The 19053-nt window shown below is 44.9% G+C and overlaps 1 protein-coding gene across 2 annotated transcripts in view; it reads right to left on the reverse strand.

Moving 5' to 3' along the window:
* LOC137437004 (filamin-C) overlaps positions 1-19053 on the reverse strand; it is a 280189-nt gene that overhangs the window by 105218 nt on the left and 155918 nt on the right. For both annotated transcript variants that reach the window (XM_068131290.2, XM_068131289.2), the window contains exons 24-27: positions 18820-18990; positions 13579-13741; positions 11007-11164; positions 9221-9382 (exon numbers count right to left, since the gene is read on the reverse strand). In XM_068131290.2, the coding sequence (XP_067987391.2) occupies positions 9221-9382; positions 11007-11164; positions 13579-13741; positions 18820-18990 (654 nt within the window). The remainder of the gene's footprint in view (positions 1-9220; positions 9383-11006; positions 11165-13578; positions 13742-18819; positions 18991-19053) is intronic.

Raw genomic sequence — 19053 nt, forward strand, 5'->3', positions numbered from 1 at the left:
CCAGCAAATTATGCTACCTACAGCCATGTGCTGCATATGAAAGAGAGAGAAAATTTGGGAGTGCAACATCAAGTTTCAAAGCCAGATGGCACTGTTGTATTACTCTTCAGTGTTTGAGCTAACACAGTTTCATCATCCCGGCCTGTGGCCACCATGACAGTTGCACCGTTAAATCTCACCCATGCACCAATAAATCCGCATTTATTCCAGTGTAAAGGTATCACCCTTCAACATCCTCCACTACTTCTCTTGGATAATTATTGTCCAGGCACACGTTCATATTTAGTTTCTTTCAGAAAAATCCAAATGTTGTACTCTGAATGTATTTAAGGCAACAACTGCTGCAAAAAATGTAAAATTACTTCTTCTTTTTCTTTCTCTAAATGACTGAAACAGAGGCTATGAAAGAATGAATACATCATTCATTACAGGTGTAGAACTACGGAAAATATCATTCATTCATAGTTTCAAATAATCTGAATTACTTGGATCTGTGAATTACAGCACAGCAATTGCGCTTTAAATAGGTGCATCTGCCTGCGTTTGTTACTACAGTTCTGGAAATGTATTGAAACTATGAATGTGCGATATCGTTTTTTCCCTCTCATTTTGGATTTATAAAACACTTTAGCTTAAAATGACAGCAGAAAGTCCAAACCACAGACTGCCTGTACGTTTACCAGTTTTGATTGTCGTAAGAAGGCAGGAGCTTATGTCCTTATATTATCAGAATACCATAACAACTAGAAGGGCACACAGTAGGGAGCAAACCTCCGCCAGGCTGAACAGTTTACATTTTGTATCCCACCGAGAGGCCGGATCTGGATTCGGACCTGAACCAAAATCGAATCGGCTTGTTCTTTTCACACACCCAATCTGTCCAGCAAGTTTTGTCTGAATCCGTCCATAACCTTTTTCAATGAGAAGAATCACTGAACAAATTTCTGAGCCGGATCCAGATTCGAATCTTCACCAAAATTGAATTGATTCGTCCTCGTCACACACCCAACCTGTCCACCAAGTTTTGTGATATATATATATGTATCGCAGTGGACTGTTGACGCGTAATCAATGGAGGTCCGTGGTTCGAGTCCCGTATTGAATCAGAATTTTTCACACATAGCCCTACGCAGGAATTCGATTCTTGTTTATAATACTAGGACGTGCCCGTACGTGGGTGCCCGTACGTGCGTGCAAAAAAACATGCGTGCAAACAACAACAACAAAAAAAAACTTTGAAACCACGTGGCAGTAACGACCACAGAACCCCACCCCTCTATTTACATTAAATGGTTTGGTCCATTCGCAACGACCACAGAACCCCCCCCCCCCCCCTCTATTTACATGAAATGGTTTGGTCCATTCGCAAAGCCAAAGCGAACGGCTAAATCGCCATAGCTCGGTAACTACTTGTCCGATTAATATGAAACCTTGAAAAGGCACATCCTCGGGTCCCCAGCAATATACCTGGCAAGTTTCAAGTATATCGGTCCCGTGGTTGTCGAGAAACAGCGGTCACAGACACACAGACACACAGACACACATACACACATACACACAGAGATTACTGGAATTATAGATAGATATATATCTATATATATATCTATCAGTCCCGTACTATATATATATCTAAAATTATATCCCCCCCCTCTATTTACATGAAATGGTTTGGTCCAAAGCGAACGGCCTGCGAGTACGGTGACAATCCCCCCCCTCTATTTACATGAAATGGTTTGGTCCAAAGCGAACGGCTTGCGAGTACGGTGACAATCCCCCCCCTCTATTTACATGAAATGGTTTGGTCCAAAGCGAACGGCTTGCGAGTACGGTGACAATCCCCCCCCCTCTATTTACATGCAATGGTTTGGTCCAAAGCGAACGGCTTGCGGAGTTTGGTAAAGAAATCGCCATAGCTCGGTAACTACTTGTCCGATTAATATGAAACCTTGAAAAGGCACATCCTCGGGTCCCCAGCAATATACCTGGCAAGTTGTCAGCAGTGAAAGATGAGGAAGTTGTTGTGGTAGGAGGAGACCTAAATGGACATGTGGGAAGGAGTATGGATGGTTTTGAAGGAGTTCATGGGGGTTACGGATATGGTGTGAGAAATGGAGAAGGTGAAAGGATTTTGGAGTTTGCTGATGGAGCTGATTTGTTGATTTGTAATACTCAGTTCCAGAAAGAGGATAATAAGCTTGTTACATACACGTCAGGTGGGTCGACGACAACCGTTGACTACCTGATGGTGCGTAGGCGAGATAGGGGGCACCTCCGAGACACAAAGGTGATCCCGGGGGAGGAGGCTGTTTCACAGCACCACTTGGTTGTCTGCGACGTAAGGGTGAAAGGTGCGAGGAGAGCTCGGCGGGTGAAGTACCAACCAAGAATGAAGGTGTGGAGGTTGAAAGAGGTGACAGTAAGGGAGGCATTAAAAGAGAGGCTGAGTAGGGTCGAGGATGATGTGGTTGAGCTTGAAAGTGGTTGGATGTCAATGAAAGCTAGTCTGTTGGGAGCCATTGGTGAGGTATGTGGATGGACAAAAGGACCACCAAGGCACTCGGAAACATGGTGGTGGGATGATGAAGTTGGAAAGACGATTGACGAGAAGAGGAAGAAGTTCAAGGAGTGGCAGAAGGCGAAGGGTACGGGAGCAGAAACAGCAGAGCATGAAAGTTATAAGGCAGCCAGGAAGGCTGCAAAGAAAGAGGTAGCAAAGGCGCAGGAGGCATGTAGGAAAATGTTCGGAGAACGCTTGGATTCGGAAGAGGGTCAGAGAGCGGTATTCAGGATTGCAAAGCAGATAGCGAAAGAGAGGTGTGATGTGATGGGGGTGAGCTGCTTGAAGGATGAAGTGGGACAAATCGTTGTCGACCCAGATGGAATTAAAGGAAGATGGAAAAGATATATGGAAATGCTGTTGAATACAGAGAATGAATGGGATGGCAACATAGAGAGTAACCCAGTTTTAGGACCGGCAGAGAAGATAACTGAGAAGGAAGTTGAGGAAGCGATAAAAGCAATGAAGGGTAGAAAAGCGGGAGGGCCGACGGGAGTTGTGGGAGATATGTTGAAGGCAGCAGGAAGTTGGGGTGTGAAGAGAATGACAGAGATCTGTAATCTGGTGGTGAAAGAAGGCCGCATTCCAGTGGATTGGGAACTGAGTACCCTCGTCCCTCTATACAAGGGGAAAGGTGACCCTCTGGAGTGTGGCTCGTACCGAGCGATAAAGTTATTGGAGCATGGAATGAAGGTATTGGAAAGGGTGTTGGAGAGGAGGATAAGGAAGAAAGTGAAGATCGACGAAATGCAGTTTGGATTTATGCCAGGAAGAGGAACGACAGACGCGCTTTTCATTGTGAGGCAGTTGCAGGAGAAGTACATGGAGAAGAGGAAGAAGTTGTTTCTTGGGTTTGTTGATCTGGAGAAAGCATTCGATCGGGTTCCACGCAAAGTATTGACATGGGCATTGAGGAAGTTAGGAGTGGAGGAATGGTTGATCAGAGTAGTGATGGCAATGTACAAAAGAGCACGCACAGCTGTAAGGACGAAGGACGGGAACAGTGGTGAGTTTGAGGTGAAGGTGGGAGTGCATCAGGGGTCGGTACTAAGTCCACTACTATTTGTAGCTGTGATGGAGGTGCTGGCTCAGAATGTAAAGGAGGGTTTACCGTGGGAGTTGTTGTATGCAGATGATCTGGTGTTGATTGCGGAAAGTATGGATGGACTGAAGGAAAAGATGAACACGTGGAAGGAATGTATGGAGACAAAAGGTCTGAAGGTGAATATCGGAAAGACGAAGGTGATGGCAAGTGGTAAAGCATGTGGTGAGGTGGAAAGAACTGGGAAGTGGCCCTGTGCTGTGTGTAGGAAGGGTGTCGGAGTGAACTCCATTCAGTGTACAATGTGCGCTGAGTGGGTTCATCAAAAATGTAGTGGTCTGAGAGGGTCATTAACCAGTGTGGCAGCTACATTCAAATGTAAGGTGTGCACAGAGGGAGCTGCAGATGGAGGAAATGTTGAGTTGGATCTTGGAGATGGCGTGAAGCTGGAAGGTGTGAAAACATTTTGCTACCTCGGAGACATGCTGAATGGAGAAGGTGGATCAGACTCGGCAACGGTTGCTCGAGTGAGATGTGCATGGAAGAAGTTTCGGGAATTGAGTGGCGTGCTGATGATGAGGGGAGTGTCGTTGAAGCTGAAGGGAAAGGTGTATGCTGCATGTGTGAGAAGTGTTATGATTTATGGGAGCGAGACATGGGTAATGAACGTAGAGCAGCAACGAAGGTTGGAAAGGGTGGAAATGCGAATGGTTCGACAGATGTGCGGAGTATCGTTGAGAGAGAGGAAGACAAATGATAAATTGCGAAAGATGATGGGAATAGAGCCTGTGATTGATGCTGTGAAGAGGAACAGGTTGAGATGGTTTGGTAATGTGTTGAGGAAGGATGAAAGTGACTGGTTGAGAAGAGTGATGGAAATGAATGTAGAAGGAAGTAGAAGACGGGGAAGACCGAGAAAGACTTGGCTAAAGATGGTGGAAGAAGAAATGCGGGCAAGGGGGTTAACAAGGAGAGATGCAGAAAATAGGGCAAAATGGAGAAGATTGTCATGGGGACCGCAAGGCTAACCCCCGCTCTCGCAGGGAAAATGGCCTTTAAAATGCATGTTGTGTGTTGTTGTATATATATATATATATATATATATATATATATATATATATATATATATATATATATATATATATATATATATATATATAATATATATATATATATATATATATATACATATATATATATATATATACATATATATATATATATATATATATATATATATATATATATATATATATATATATATACTGTATATATATATATATATATATATATATATATATACAGTATATATATATACACAGACTTGGCATTTAATATGGATTTTTTTTTTCTTGACTTGGGTTTACTTTCTGAACTCTATATCAATCTGGTGAGATTATTTTATGCTTCGGTGATTTCTTTGTTAAAAGAACCATGTCACTGATTGTCTGTCGCAGCAAGAAGTCAATAACAGGATTATAGCACAGGGGGCGTGACAAAATGTACGGACAGGTACATTTGACGATTGGCTTCACAATCGGGTATATAAGGGTTGTTGCGTTCTGTATTAGTGGAAAACAACTGCTGCACGTCTACAAAAGTTATTGCTGCTTCCCCTGGAGATGGTCCGTCAACTCGACAATGCTGTTTGTCATTTAGTGGTGGCTTTACGAAATTCCGGCATGAAACAGCGTGCTATTGCTCGGCAGTATGGCATCACTCAAGGTCAGGTGTCAAAGATCCTGAAACGAAATGCTCAGAGGGGTGTCCCTACTCCAATACCGAGGTCAGGACGTCCCCACAGAACCACAAGGAGGGATGATCGCCAGCTGCACCGGTTAGTCCGCAATGGCCGTACCAAGTCAGCTAATCGGCTTAGGGCTGAGTGGCAGCAACTGACAAATGTGCCTGTATCCAGAAGGCTAGTCAACCAACGACTGGTTCAAGCAGGCTATCGTGCCAGGTGTCCCCTGAGAAAGCCACGTCTGACCAGACAACACCGCCAGCACCGATTGCAGTGGGCCAGAGAGCACCGTCAATGGCAGCCAGGACACTGGAATCACGTGATCTTCAGTGACAAGTCTAGATTTCTGGTCTATCGTCAATATGGCCACGCCCGAGTGCACAGACAAGTGCATGAAGCCTACAACGAAGATTGTATAGTGCCAAGAGTCCAAGCTGGAGGTGGTGGGGTGACCGTTTGGGCTGCTTTTCATGCAGGGAGCAAAACTGACCTGGTTGTTCTGAATGGAAACCTGAACCAGTTCAAGCACAGGGCCATTCTGGAAGAAACATTGCTTCCATTTGTTCGTGCAGCCTTTCGAGGAAACTTTGTCTTCCAAGATGACAATGCACGGCCTCATCGTGCTCGCATGATCCAACACTTTCTTGCTGACCGTGGTGTAGAGCATATGGAGTGGCCTGCCATGTCCCCGGATATGAATCCGATCGAGAACTTGTGGGCAGAATTAACGCGTCAAATCGACAACTTGGACCAGCAGCCTGCCTCTGTGCGTGAATTGCAGCAGGCTATTGTCACTGCATGGCAAGCGATTCCTGTCCAAACCTTGGCAAATCTCGTGAACAGCATGCCTCAACGTGTACGTGCTCTCCTGAATGCTCGTGGGGGTTACACGAAGTAATGAACTGTAATTTTACTGTCCGTAATCCCAGTCGTAATTTAACTTTTGTTTTTGTTAAAAAATTTTTTTGGCGAATGTGCAAAATAAAGAGATACTTCTGGAAAACGCATAGAAGTTTAACACAGTACTGTCCGTGAATTGAGTTCGATATCAGTTTACATCACTTTCAAGGATCAATTTATTTGCTTCGAAATGTCAAATGTGGTTTTTGTTTCTTTTAAAGGTCACATTAACAAAATCTAGAATAATTTCAACATAATTCCAATGAACTTTTGGTTCTAAGTCATCTTGAAAAGTAAGTTCACCCCCACAAAAAAAGATTCCATATTAAATGCCAAGTCTGTATATATATATATTGTTACGGTATGCGGTTAAGGATGGTATGTTTGCCGAGCGAAGGCACCGCGGCCGAACAGTTGTTCCCCGACTCACCCGATTCACCCAGACGTTGGCCGTATCGCGCCACCGCTATTCAATCGGGAAAAGACTAAGATGACGAATGCAAAGAGGAAGAAGAAGACGTACAGAAGAGTAACGGGGTTTATTATTATTTACACACACATAAGCAAAAAGAGCAGTCACGGGTATTTACAGCGGACATGAAAAAGCAGGCAACACAGTGCAAATTACTAGCTTATACTGACTTAGTTTACTACCCAGGACAGCACGAACAGAACAAACTTACGTACGCAAATGGATGGAAGGGTAGGAATCGTTTGGAGGGATGAGCAGGTGGAATCACAGGGCACAGCGAGCAGGTCCACTCCGGGCGGGAAGCGAGGAGCCGGCAGCTCCTTGTATTTGGCTTTACAGCGCACGCCGGCAGCTCCTTGTATTCGGCTTTACAGCGCACGCCGGCAGGGTCACTCGGCGGGTTGAAACGGGGCTGGTTGAAGCGGCTCTTTGTCAAAGGCTTTTCGTATCTCTCACGCAACTCCGGTGCAACTCTGAACTCTCTCCCGGTGGACTGCCGACCCTCTTACGCACCTGGACTCATCTGCCGTATCTCTGGTGTTAGCTTCTTCCAGCGATCGTCGCACCCTTCTGTCCAAACCTTCAGCGCGGGTCTGTCACGCCCCCTTCGGTTTCGGTACCGCCCTCCTCCCCCGTGCTCTGTTTCGTGACCTTGTATGGTAATCCCACGGGCTTGTCTCCTTATTTGGGCATGGCGCCGACGGCACGCCCCTCGTGGCGAGCCACGGGCTTGTTTCCTTATTTGGGCATGGGGCTGAACAGCCCCGCCCTTCGTGGCGCGCCCTGGGCTTGCCTCTCCCGGGCGACCCCGCCCCTCCTGTTCAAACAGAGCACGGAGCACATATTCACTATAGCAGCGAAATGAGAGGGCGTGCACCCCACGCTTGTGAACTGCTTTACCCGCAGATGGAGAGTTTTGGCTGGGAAATGGAAGTATTGAAGGGGAGCTATTCTTAATTGATTCAGTGCAATGGAGTATTATTCTAATGGAAGACAAGGCCTTACTCTAAAACACATAATAAGATATAAGCTACTGAACAAGGGTTTTATCGGGTCCTGCAATGTGGTGTTTCATGGAATTAACTACCGGGACGCCCTTTTTACCTTTACACAACTCTGGAGGCAGGAGGGGCCATATCCAACCAATGTTACACAACAATTTACCACAATACAATACACACAATCAAAAAAATGCAATCCTCATATCCGCAACAATATATACATATAATCATATATATATATATATACATATATATATATATACATTATACATATATATACATATATATATATTTATATATATATATATATATATATATATATATATATATATATATGTATGTATATATATATATATATATATATATGTATATATATATATAATATATATATATATATATATATATATATATATATATATATATATATATATATATATATATATATATATATATATATATATATATATATATATATATATATATATATATATATATATCGGTTTTTGCCCTAACTCTCAATGGTGAAGAATCACTTTAAAAATTATCAGATCGAGATCTAGATGTGGATCTTCACCAAAATCTAATCATTTCGTCCATATCACATACCCAACCTGTCCACCAAATTTCATCTGAACCCATTCACAACTTTTTGAGATATCCTGTTCACAAACAGACAAACAAACAAACAGACAGGGGTGAAAACATGCCACCATCCACCTTCGTTGGCAGAGGTAATCAGCCCTGACTGATGTGCCCATGCTGCTGTGTCTTGCCTCCAGCCTCCCATATGAAACAAAGACAAAAGGGAGAAATCAAAGGGAGGCGCAAAGCACCCCTCCCTTTATCAAAGGGAGAAAAGTTCATATAAAGGGGTGCCCTACATCTGGCAAATAAAATACATTTACTTCTTCATGCAGGTTTATGAATCAAATTGGCACCCCTTTATTTGAACTTTTCCAGAGCATTACTTGGTTCCTCCGCAGAACACAAGGGTAGTCCAGCATGCACACGAGACTTTTTTGAATGCCCCGTATTTTGTATTGTTTGGCATTTTCTACAAGCTATGGAATGTCCCTTATTTTCTATACTTTGCCATATGGCACCATATGAAGTCTCATACTATATATAAAGGGGCCTTTACTATGCCTCTGGCATTTTACCCAAGAATATAAATAGGAGTTGAAAAAAGAAGAAAAAGTTTTTCTTCAGTTGACAGAACGTTTACAAAGTTGTTTTTTTTTGTTACGTTACAGCATTTAAACAAGTTCTATATTATGGTGCTTTCACCAAAGGGCATCGGGATGGGATGGACACGTGATGTTCTGCAGAAGTTCATGAATTGCAACGAATTTCTTGAGCAGACTTAAAGCTCTTTACGAGTTGGCCAAAATTCGGTTTTTACTCCAAGTGTACACTACGCACTGATCGTCGCTTCTTCCACAACCTCTTCCACACTCTCACCTCTCTTCCACAACCGCACCGATCCTCGTCAGCTTCTACTCACCTTGGGGACCGCACAAGCTGACTGCCAGTGGAACACCACCGACATCACCACAGCTCACACAGACGCTTTGAGGTTCGCCGGCCCGGATTTCGGATCCTTCACCGGTCCCCGACACACGTACTCTGCTCGGGTCCATCAAGACCGGAATGTGGAAAGGGCTGCCTGAAGTTTAAAGGCAAGCATTAATAAGGGAATTGTGGATTTTTAAAACGACAAAGAATAATTAAGATTCACCCTCATTCTCCCTTACTACCAAAACAGCCATTATTTATTTATTTGTCACTCTTGAAAAGACACAAGAGTACACATTCCATAAAATGGCATGAAAGGAATGAAGTGACCATGCAGTTTCCAGTCAAAGATGCACCACATACTATATCCTGATTGTTCAGAAGCTGCGATAACCAGGAAACTAAACGGAGGTTGTGAAAAAGGCATTTTGAATTGGAACATGGTGATGACCCAAATAAATATTAATATTGGAAAGATGCCCATTCCAAAGAAAAACTGGTGTTTTCCCACCAATCACAAATAAACAATTGCCACCTCACAGGTAAAGTGCAGAAATCAAATCGTTTTGTAAAGTTTTTTTGTAACCAAAAGACCCTGAAGACCCAAATGGCCCTGAAGACCCAAAACAACATGAAGACCCAAAAGGCGTTTTTTACCTTTACCTTTTTTTTCACCCCCTACTTTCCCCCTAACCTCTTACCCTTTGTTTGAGGTCTTAAATACAAATAATAATAATAATAATAATAATAATAATAATGACCTTCTCTCCTCATGGTCTCATGGTCTTCTCTCCTAATGGTGCTGACGAGGAGGAGAGTGTCGTTGAAGCTGAAGGGAAAGGTGTATGCTGCATGTGTGAGAAGTGTTATGATTTATGGGAGCGAGACATGGGTAATGAACGTAGAGCAGCAACGAAGGCTGGAAAGGGTGGAAATGCGAATGGTTCAGTGGATGTGCGGAGTGTCGTTGAGAGAGAGGAAGACAAATGATGAATTGCGAAAGATGATGGGAATGGAGCCTGTGATGGATGCTGTGAAGAGGAACAGGTTGAGATGGTTTGGTCATGTGTTGAGGAAGGATGAAAGTGACTGGTTGAGAAGAGTGATGGAAATGAATGTAGAAGGAAGTAGAGGACGGGGAAGACCGAGAAAGACTTGGCTAAAGGTGGTGGAAGAAGAAATGCGGGCAAGGGGGTTAACAAGGGGAGATGCAGAAAATAGGGCTAAATGGAGAAGATTGTCATGGAGATCGCAAGGCTAACCCCCGCTCTTGCAGGGAAAATGGCCTTAAAATGCCTGTTGTTGTTGATTTTGTCTCCTCATGGTCTCCTCTCCCCTGCCCGTGTGTTTCCCCACCCCTCCCTTCTACCCATCACAACTCTTCCTCTTCAGCCGTTCCTTTTCACCTTTCCAATTTACACCCCAAATCCATCTCTTTCAATGTCTGACTTCATTCCTGAAACTCCTGGTAGTGTCAATTTGTTTTATACCGTGTACCCCTTCTCCTCCTACCTCCTCCCCAAGCCCTCTCCCTCCCACAGATCTCCCGATGTCCCTGTTCTCTACTGTTGTGCTTGTGTGCTTCCCTCCCTCTCCCCATCTTGTCTCCCACTTCCTTTATATATTTTATGTGTCCGTTTATGTTTTTTGTGTGATTAATGTTAGCTCTTACACGAGCCTCGATCTTGCATACAAAAAAAAAGAAGAAGAATCTTTATCCTATGTGAACCGAGCAGGAATACTGGAATGGCATAATCTTACAGCCGTAGACGCACCTGGCACGGCTTTGTCTCCGTGTGTCACGTGCAGGCCATAGTTTCCGGGAACAAAAGGAACGTATTCCACCTCACAGTTGCCCCCTCGCTCATGACACTCCAACCGAGTTTCAAATGGACCGTCCATGTGCAAGTTCAACCCTCCAACACCCGCCTCACTGGAAAACATAAGAACATGACACTTGCAAACATGGAGGATATTGCATCAACAAGTGCAAAAGCTATCGGCTGTATTGTTTCACTGGCTGCAAATAACATTATGTTATTGCACAACTGAGGATATTGAATTGTTTTTTAATCACAAGACCAATTTGTTCTTTGGTTTGTGGATGTCATGGCAAAGGTGGCAAGAAGACAAGGACAGGTGAAAAGCAAGCCATGCACTGAAAGGATTTGTCAACGTAACTTCCGGATAAATGAAAGGTGCTGAACATGTTCATTTCAAAAGTACACACATTACCAGTAGGGTGACTGCGTCACCCACCCCCCCCCCCCCCCCCCTACAATCACACACACACACGGCCAGTTACAATTTTTACTGTGAGTAAACCCACAGAAATGTTGTGTGCTCTCAAGTGTTTGTGTGCTTCCCCTTCTCTTGTCTTCCGCTTCCGTGTGCTCTCAAGTGTTTGTGTGCTTCCCCTTCTCTTGTCTTCCGCTCCCTCTTTTTATATATTTTGTTTGTCTGGTTGATTTGTTTGTGAAGTAAATGTCAGCTCTTTCACGAGCCTCGATTCAGTATACAAAAAAAAAAGAAAGATGTGATTCTGACATCTCCTCAAACCGCCCCCCTCCCCACCCCACCAACCCACCGAAAATCATCAATTCTTCCCCCACCCCTCATTGCCCCTCTCACAAGACCTCACCCTCCTCCTCCCAACCCTAAGACATCAATCCCTTCCCACCTTCAAAGCCCACCTCCCCCCACCCCCCCCCCCCCCTCCCAAACACTCCAGCATAACTCCTCAACCCCCCTGGGAATTGTTTATTCTCATCATGGTTGAGAAGTGGACAACTTAGGAAAACTAGCTGACCCACTCCAACTTGAGGGAGTGTCAAACATGGGAAAATCCCTTGGAAGATTGTGAGAAATACAAATGCAACATCAAAGACTTCTGGTAAATCGCAGGTGATTCAAACAGGGAATTAAAGATTTTATACTCGGCCCCAACTACAAAGCAATTGAAGTCAAGAGTGGGTGATGTTGTGCCCCAGGCTTTGACATTGTCGCATTGGTCCAATGAAGTATCCTAAAGTAACTATGTGCTGTAGTCCTGATCATCCAAATTACCTTCTTGCCCCAATTCAATATGAAGGATTGCTGAGGGATGAACCTTTACAATTGTCATTGAAAATATGTTTTACACAAACGACTGCATTTAACTTCTTCTTCGTTGTATTCTGCTTGAAGGTAGGTTTAGTGCTGCCAAAGCAGCACCACGCCAAGGATTCCACTGGATGGTTTGCCTTTGCCTTCCCAGCGATAGTCCGGGCAGAAACTTGTAATTTGTTCAGAGTGTCGGCTCACCTACTCTTCACGAAAGACACAGTGGGATCTATGATGTCCACCAACTGTAACCTAGCCATCAGGATTTTCGTGTCAATATCTCAAATTCTCCTGCTTCTTGTTGACTGACCATTGGTTGGGCAGGTGCAAACAATGGTGATCCGCAAATTTGCAAGTGCTGTCAACCAATGACTGAGCGCCTACCTATTGTGATGATCCACAAATTTGTATGCAGCAAGTAGTTGCTGTGATCGATACGACAACACTGATAAACTGGTATCAATCAGTCAAATCAAACTAACAGGAATAAACAAGAAAAAGAGCAGAGATTGCAAACCCTCACCAGGATGTTTTTTCGGTGGTTTTTAAGGCTTTTGTGTTAAAACGAATATGGCGGCCGAACCACGTGAACGAAGACGTCATCATTATTTGTTTTCTAAACGAATTAATTCCTGGATTATGCTCAAGAAATTTCATGTTGATCGGATGAAGTTTTGTACTTGTCGAATGGAGGCACCTATGACATCATCATTAACATATTTTATTCCCCATGGAGAGTTCTTTACAATGAGCCATGGCTTAATTTTTTCTATTCAGCACTTTCGGAAATATAGAGGTGCAAAATTTTTCGGTTTTCCCAAGACGTGACCGATGACGTCATCATTATTTTTTTTTCCTCCACCAGTTTATGCCGACATGGCCCTCAATAAATTGCACCTTGATTGGATGAAGTTTTGTACTTGTCAAATTATCGAATTATGACGTCATAATGGAGGCCTTGGGCCGAGAGAGTTAAAAATTGGGCACAGTCTATTCCAGGGCAAGACAAATATGTATGTAAAGTATGGCGATTCTATGTGCAACGATTTAGACGTAGTACTGCGCACAAACAAACAGACAGACAGACAGACAGACAAACCAACATCCTTGCCGGAATCTTTTCCGGCAAGTAACAAACAGACTCAAATGCAATACCCTCTCCTCAGGCGAGTGTAATAATCAAACGGTATTACATTACAGATGTGTTCCATGTGATATTATGTCATATGTAAATATGTCCCTCACCGTGTTTCCACCATGAACTTGTTGGAAACGAAGCAGTGCCCTGCTTCAACCCCGGGTCCGTGAACCCTGACCCGAGAGGAATCACATCCATCGATGACAGATACTTGGAAAGGGCTCCCAGGGATGGAGACGGCATCGTATGTCACTTCAATAAGGTGGGGTCCTGTGACCGCAACACAAACACTCATTTACGTGTTGCATGTCAGAGTGCACCAACGGAATACTCAAAACCTATCAAGTTATAATGTCCTGAAATTCAATGCAACAAAAACATTTGTGTGCAATAGACAATGATGTGATGTGGCAGCGTTTCGGGGTCATCTATACATTGTGGATAAAAAAGGCAAAAATTTTGCCCCCACCCCTACTCGACAGTTTATATAACACTAGAATACAAGACCCGTCGCTTCGCTAATGGGAATAGCAATCTTTATCTAATTGCCAAAAACACAGTTGTTGTTAATGGGGAAAAAATAAAATGAGACGGTCTATAGATACCGGCCTAGCCTGGTGTTGCTTAGCGGTTAGGGTGCTGGCTTGGGATCCTAGGATCCTGGGTTCGAATCCTGGTCGATCGCTGAATTAACACCAGGGGGGTTGACTCAGCCTGTCATCCTTCCGAGGACTGCAATTTGAGCACCAGTTCACTGGTAATTCCCTGTGTGTCGCAAGAGGCGACAAACAGGGTTGGTGGTAGGAAGGGCATCTGGCCATAAAACATTGCTTCAAAAAGGGGACCAAGGTGTCCAAAAAAGGCCAACACCTGCTATGCGGGGAAAAATGGCCTCTAAAGGTGGTTCCCATAGATACTGGCCTAGTTATAAACTTAGGGAGCGAGAGGGGGGAGTGTTAATGGGATATTCATCACAGCGTTTTTAGATGCTGAATTTCAAATCATATCTAGCAACACACTAAGAGGAAGATCAAAATAAAAATAATTTATTCCCCGCCCCCCCCTCTCTTTCTTTTGATCAAACTGTCTGGGTTACGTATTAGGCATGGTCCGTGGCAGAAAACAAATTCTGAGGTCTTCTCGTCTCTGCCTTTTCGTAAATGCTAAAAAACGGGGCTTTCCATTTCCTTGGCATAGTTGTGATGGCTAATCAATGGAATAAGAACAAAAAAGGATTCATGGAAGATCCTGTCCTCTGTGTGGGGATAGCCAACATCACAAGTTGGCATTTGCAGGTTCACCATGTGTGCCCATTTACCCACCCATACACAAACCTTCCTTTGTTTTTACATTACAAACCTTTCTGGGAGTTCCCTGAATCAGTCGTCATTGGTTTCATTGAAATCCGATAATCCATTCCCAAGTTATAGCCCGACGTTTACACGACTCCTTTTATAATACAGGTAAGCAACATCATTATCCTTTCAAACCTCATCCACCACCCTCACCCAAAACTAATTTTTGTTCATATTACTCAGGTAATTGAAATAGTTCAGTCGTACCCGTATTTTAGTTTCCACCTTCTTAGATCATGCAAAATGGTTTCTATCCGTTTTTACCATATAAAAAGGATCTTACCTCAAAGTGTGTCATTACAACAAAATAATCATACTGTAGCGGTTACCTTATTCGCATGTCGCGGTTAACTTATTCGCATGTCGCGGTTAACTTATTCGCATGTGGCGGTTACCTTATTTGCATGTAGCGGTTACCTTATTTGGTCATAATCCACGTGCACGGGCCTGTGGGGCTTTTGGTTGTGTGGACGTGACGCACGTGCGGTTGTTGGAGCCACGCCCTCCGAAGAGGGTTTTGGCTTTATAAAAGCTGTACGACTTCCGTTCGCGATCAGAGTGCTGGAGATTTCTGTACGAATAAACGAGCTTCGAACCCTACGAAATGGCCTCGTCTTCTCGCCTTCCGCAACTCCTAAACTGGTGACCCCGGCTGCCCCCAAACGGATTCAGGGGCTGCAAACGAACACGGCAAGCACGCCCTGGCCAGGGAAGCCACCTAAACTGGTGACCCCGGCTTCTCCCGAACGGATTCGGGCGCAGTTTCAAACGCAGTTTCGATCGAACTGACGGAGTTTTGGGAAACGACGAGCGGCCATGTGGTTCGCGCACCGTGCTCGGCTCCTCCTCTACGACCAGAGGGGCGAGCCTGCTCCAGGACCCTCCGAAGGAACGCAGTTACGAGATGTGGGTGGCACTGCTGCTCATCTCTTGCGCGCACTGACGTTGGCGGCACGGCTGCTTCGTTACCTTCGCGCGCACTGCTGCTCGCAACTCGCGCAACTACTACTCCTACTCTGAAACCTTGGGAGGCCCGCGAGGAACCTCGGCAGCCTCCCCCAAGGCCTTGACCAGCCCCTCGGTCGGCTCAACCCCACGGCGGCGTTTTTTCGCGCGTACCGAGGCCGAGCACTGCTCGAGCCTTCTCGGCACTGCCGAGCGCGCCTGCGAACTACGTACATGCCCGTGAGAGTGCATTCTGGGGGGGGGGGGGGGGAGGGGGGGATGCGCATGTAGCGGTTACCTTATTCGCATGTCGCGGTTAACTTATTCGCATGTCGCGGTTACCTTATTTGGTCATAATCCACGTGCACGGGCCTGTGGGGCTTTTGGTTGTGTGGACGTGACGCACGTGCGGTTGTTGGAGCCACGCCCTCCGAAGAGGGTTTTGGCTTTATAAAAGCTGTACGACTTCCGTTCGCGATCAGAGTGCTGGAGATTTCTGAACGAATAAACGAGCTTCGAACCCTATGAAATGGCCTCGTCTTCTCGCCTTCCGCAACTCCTAAAATACTAAAATACGCCATTTGTGTCTGTCTGATTAATTTTTAACGCCAATACATTCTGTCGTTACTTATCCAATCTCAACCAAACTCGACAGGATGACCAAGGGTTACATAATGAAGGTTGCAGCGCATTCATTTGTCCCCCTCGCCAAGGTTTTCTCCCCCGAGCGGGTTTTCCCCACCATTGCCGTCAATGGGTTGTGTGTTGAGGTGTATAGCCGTATTAAGTTAGCTTTATCGTGGCGTTTTTCCAAGGCCGCTTTGAATAACAAAACTAACGTTAATAGCGTAATATTAATGTTATTACAAAACAATATTAATACTGTTACGGATCTCTACGTCGGCCTTTTTCCCCTTACCAAGGGGGGATTAATCCCCTTGTGTGCGACTGACCGACGTGAGTCCAGAAGTTGCGCAGCTCCCTCCAGGGAGGCAGGTGAGCAACCCCGTTTGCGACCGCGGACAAGATGTTCATTGCCGAGCGGATTAGCAGCCGCGGCATGAACCATTAGCAAGTAACTGACCCGATTTTTAAACGTTGGCCAAATCGTGCCACAGGTATCCAATGGGGAAATCATTGACGAAACGGATGTAAAGGAAAGAAAGGCAAGGTAGGAAGAACAAATATAATTTATTACTACTAATTATGTACAAGTCAAAAAGAAACCAAGGAGGAGGAAAGATACGAAAATAAAGACAGAAAGATGGAAGGACCAGAAGACACAGTGCAATTTCTAGCTTATACAGACTTACTTATACCCCAGGGACAAGACACACAAAACAAACTCACGTACACAAAAGGATGGAATGGCAGGAATGGGTGGAGGGATGAGAAGGTTCAGGTTCGTGCAAACGGCAGGGCTGGAGGTGACAGCTCCGACTCCTCGCACTCTGGTTCACAGAACGGGCGACAGGGAGATCCGAAGACCGCGGCACGTCGATGTTCGCGTGCACGCACTGGTTGTTCTTCAGAGTGCTGGTTGGTATCGCGAGCAGGGCGTGCCGATTCCCATTCGCTTTCCCCTCCACGTGTCTCACTCTCTCCTCCTCAACTGGGCTCAACCTCACTGCTCCTCCTCCACTGCACTGAACAACTCCACTCAACTCTCTCCCGGTGGACTGCCAACTCTCTGACGCATCTCTCCCCAGAAAGGCTTGCGCGGGCGCTTTTATAACGCGCTTCAAGATCAATGCGCGCCACGCCTGTGTTGGTATCTCCTCAGCCCTGGTTGGCTGGTGGGGGCTCGCTGGCTCCACCTTCTGATGACGATGGGCGGGCAACGCCCTTGTTCGTTGGCTTGACCGCGTGCGTAATGGAGTTTGGGGTGAAGAAAACCGCCCAATGCACTGAGAGGATTGGGGGAAACTTGAAAAGGGATTCTATCTTATCTGATTCGGTGCAATGCAGTGTCAATTAATGGGAAACACAGCCTTAAACTAATACACATAATAAGGAAATAACTATTTAGAAGGGTATATGGTGGCCTACGTGCATGTATATGGATTAACTAAGAGGACGACCTTTGACCTTTACACACAAAACGGAGATATTTACAAGGAATCATTACACTACTTAGAGGGTGATATTTACACAAAAAAAACACAGGATTCTCAAATCCGCAACAATACCAATAATATCCCACCTCCCCAAGGGGTTTTCCGGCGAGTCAACGTGTATACATAGCTTATCATGGCGTTTTCGTGGGAGCAACGTCCTCTACCAGAAGTAATGAACATTAATCAACAGTAATGAATGTTATGAACCACAAACACATATGATTTGCTTTTTAAACAGTCGCTAATGCTGTTTATAACACTAAATGAAGAAATTTGGAGGAATCCCGACATGCGTGAGGTAAGTTTTACTTACATAACTGAGCGAAGATCTACTGTACTCTAGGTACCCCATAGGTGTTGGGTTAATAACATGACCCTTCCTGGCGTTAACGTGACGTTTTTCGTAGTGAACTTTTGAAACTCGCTCCTTCTATTTTAAACGAAACTGAAAGGGAGGAATCCCGGGGTGTACTGATTTACCAAGCGGCTAGCTAGCGCTTGCAAAGCCAGCCGTTCCTTTACTGTTTTGAACGGAGTGCTTGTTCGAATGTTTAAACCACTTGGCGATCTCTCCACAAGAAACTTGGTAAATGAACACACATCCAATGTTCTTGAGACCAGACCATCGATCGACTGTAATCTAAATACCCCAAAAGAGGAATGACCCTTTCTGCCCCTCCCGTAGTGAGCAGGTGTACTAGTAAAAATAAATGTGAACAATAACGTCAATAGCCACGATTGGTGTTCATATGCATGTTAAGGCTGTAAAGGCCCACTCGCTCTGACCGCAACTCCAATATTTGTCCTGATATTCGGTAAATGTGTAACACCCCAAACCCTCCGCGCACTCTCTTTCCATGATGTGTATGCAAAAGGTATATGGCCCTTAAAGAGGCAACTATAGGTCGCATAACATTTCTCATAAACACACCTGCCTCATTGCACATGTACTCCACAGAGTAGGTTCCATTTTCATGGTCTTCCACGTGGCACTCCCTTTGGGGTTTCCCATCCTTGGCGACAAAAGCCCTCACATTCTCACCACCTTTTTGTGCAACAGAAGCAGTGTCGATCGTGAACGTGGCCATGGCACGCACAAATGCTGTTGGAGAGAGCGAGGCAAATGTACAGGTGGTGGATAGAACAGTGGTATGAGATCTGCAAG

The sequence above is a fragment of the Myxine glutinosa genome, chromosome 11 (genome assembly GCF_964187855.1).
Source record: "Myxine glutinosa chromosome 11, kmMyxGlut1.1, whole genome shotgun sequence".
Lineage (NCBI taxonomy): Eukaryota > Metazoa > Chordata > Myxini > Myxiniformes > Myxinidae > Myxine > Myxine glutinosa.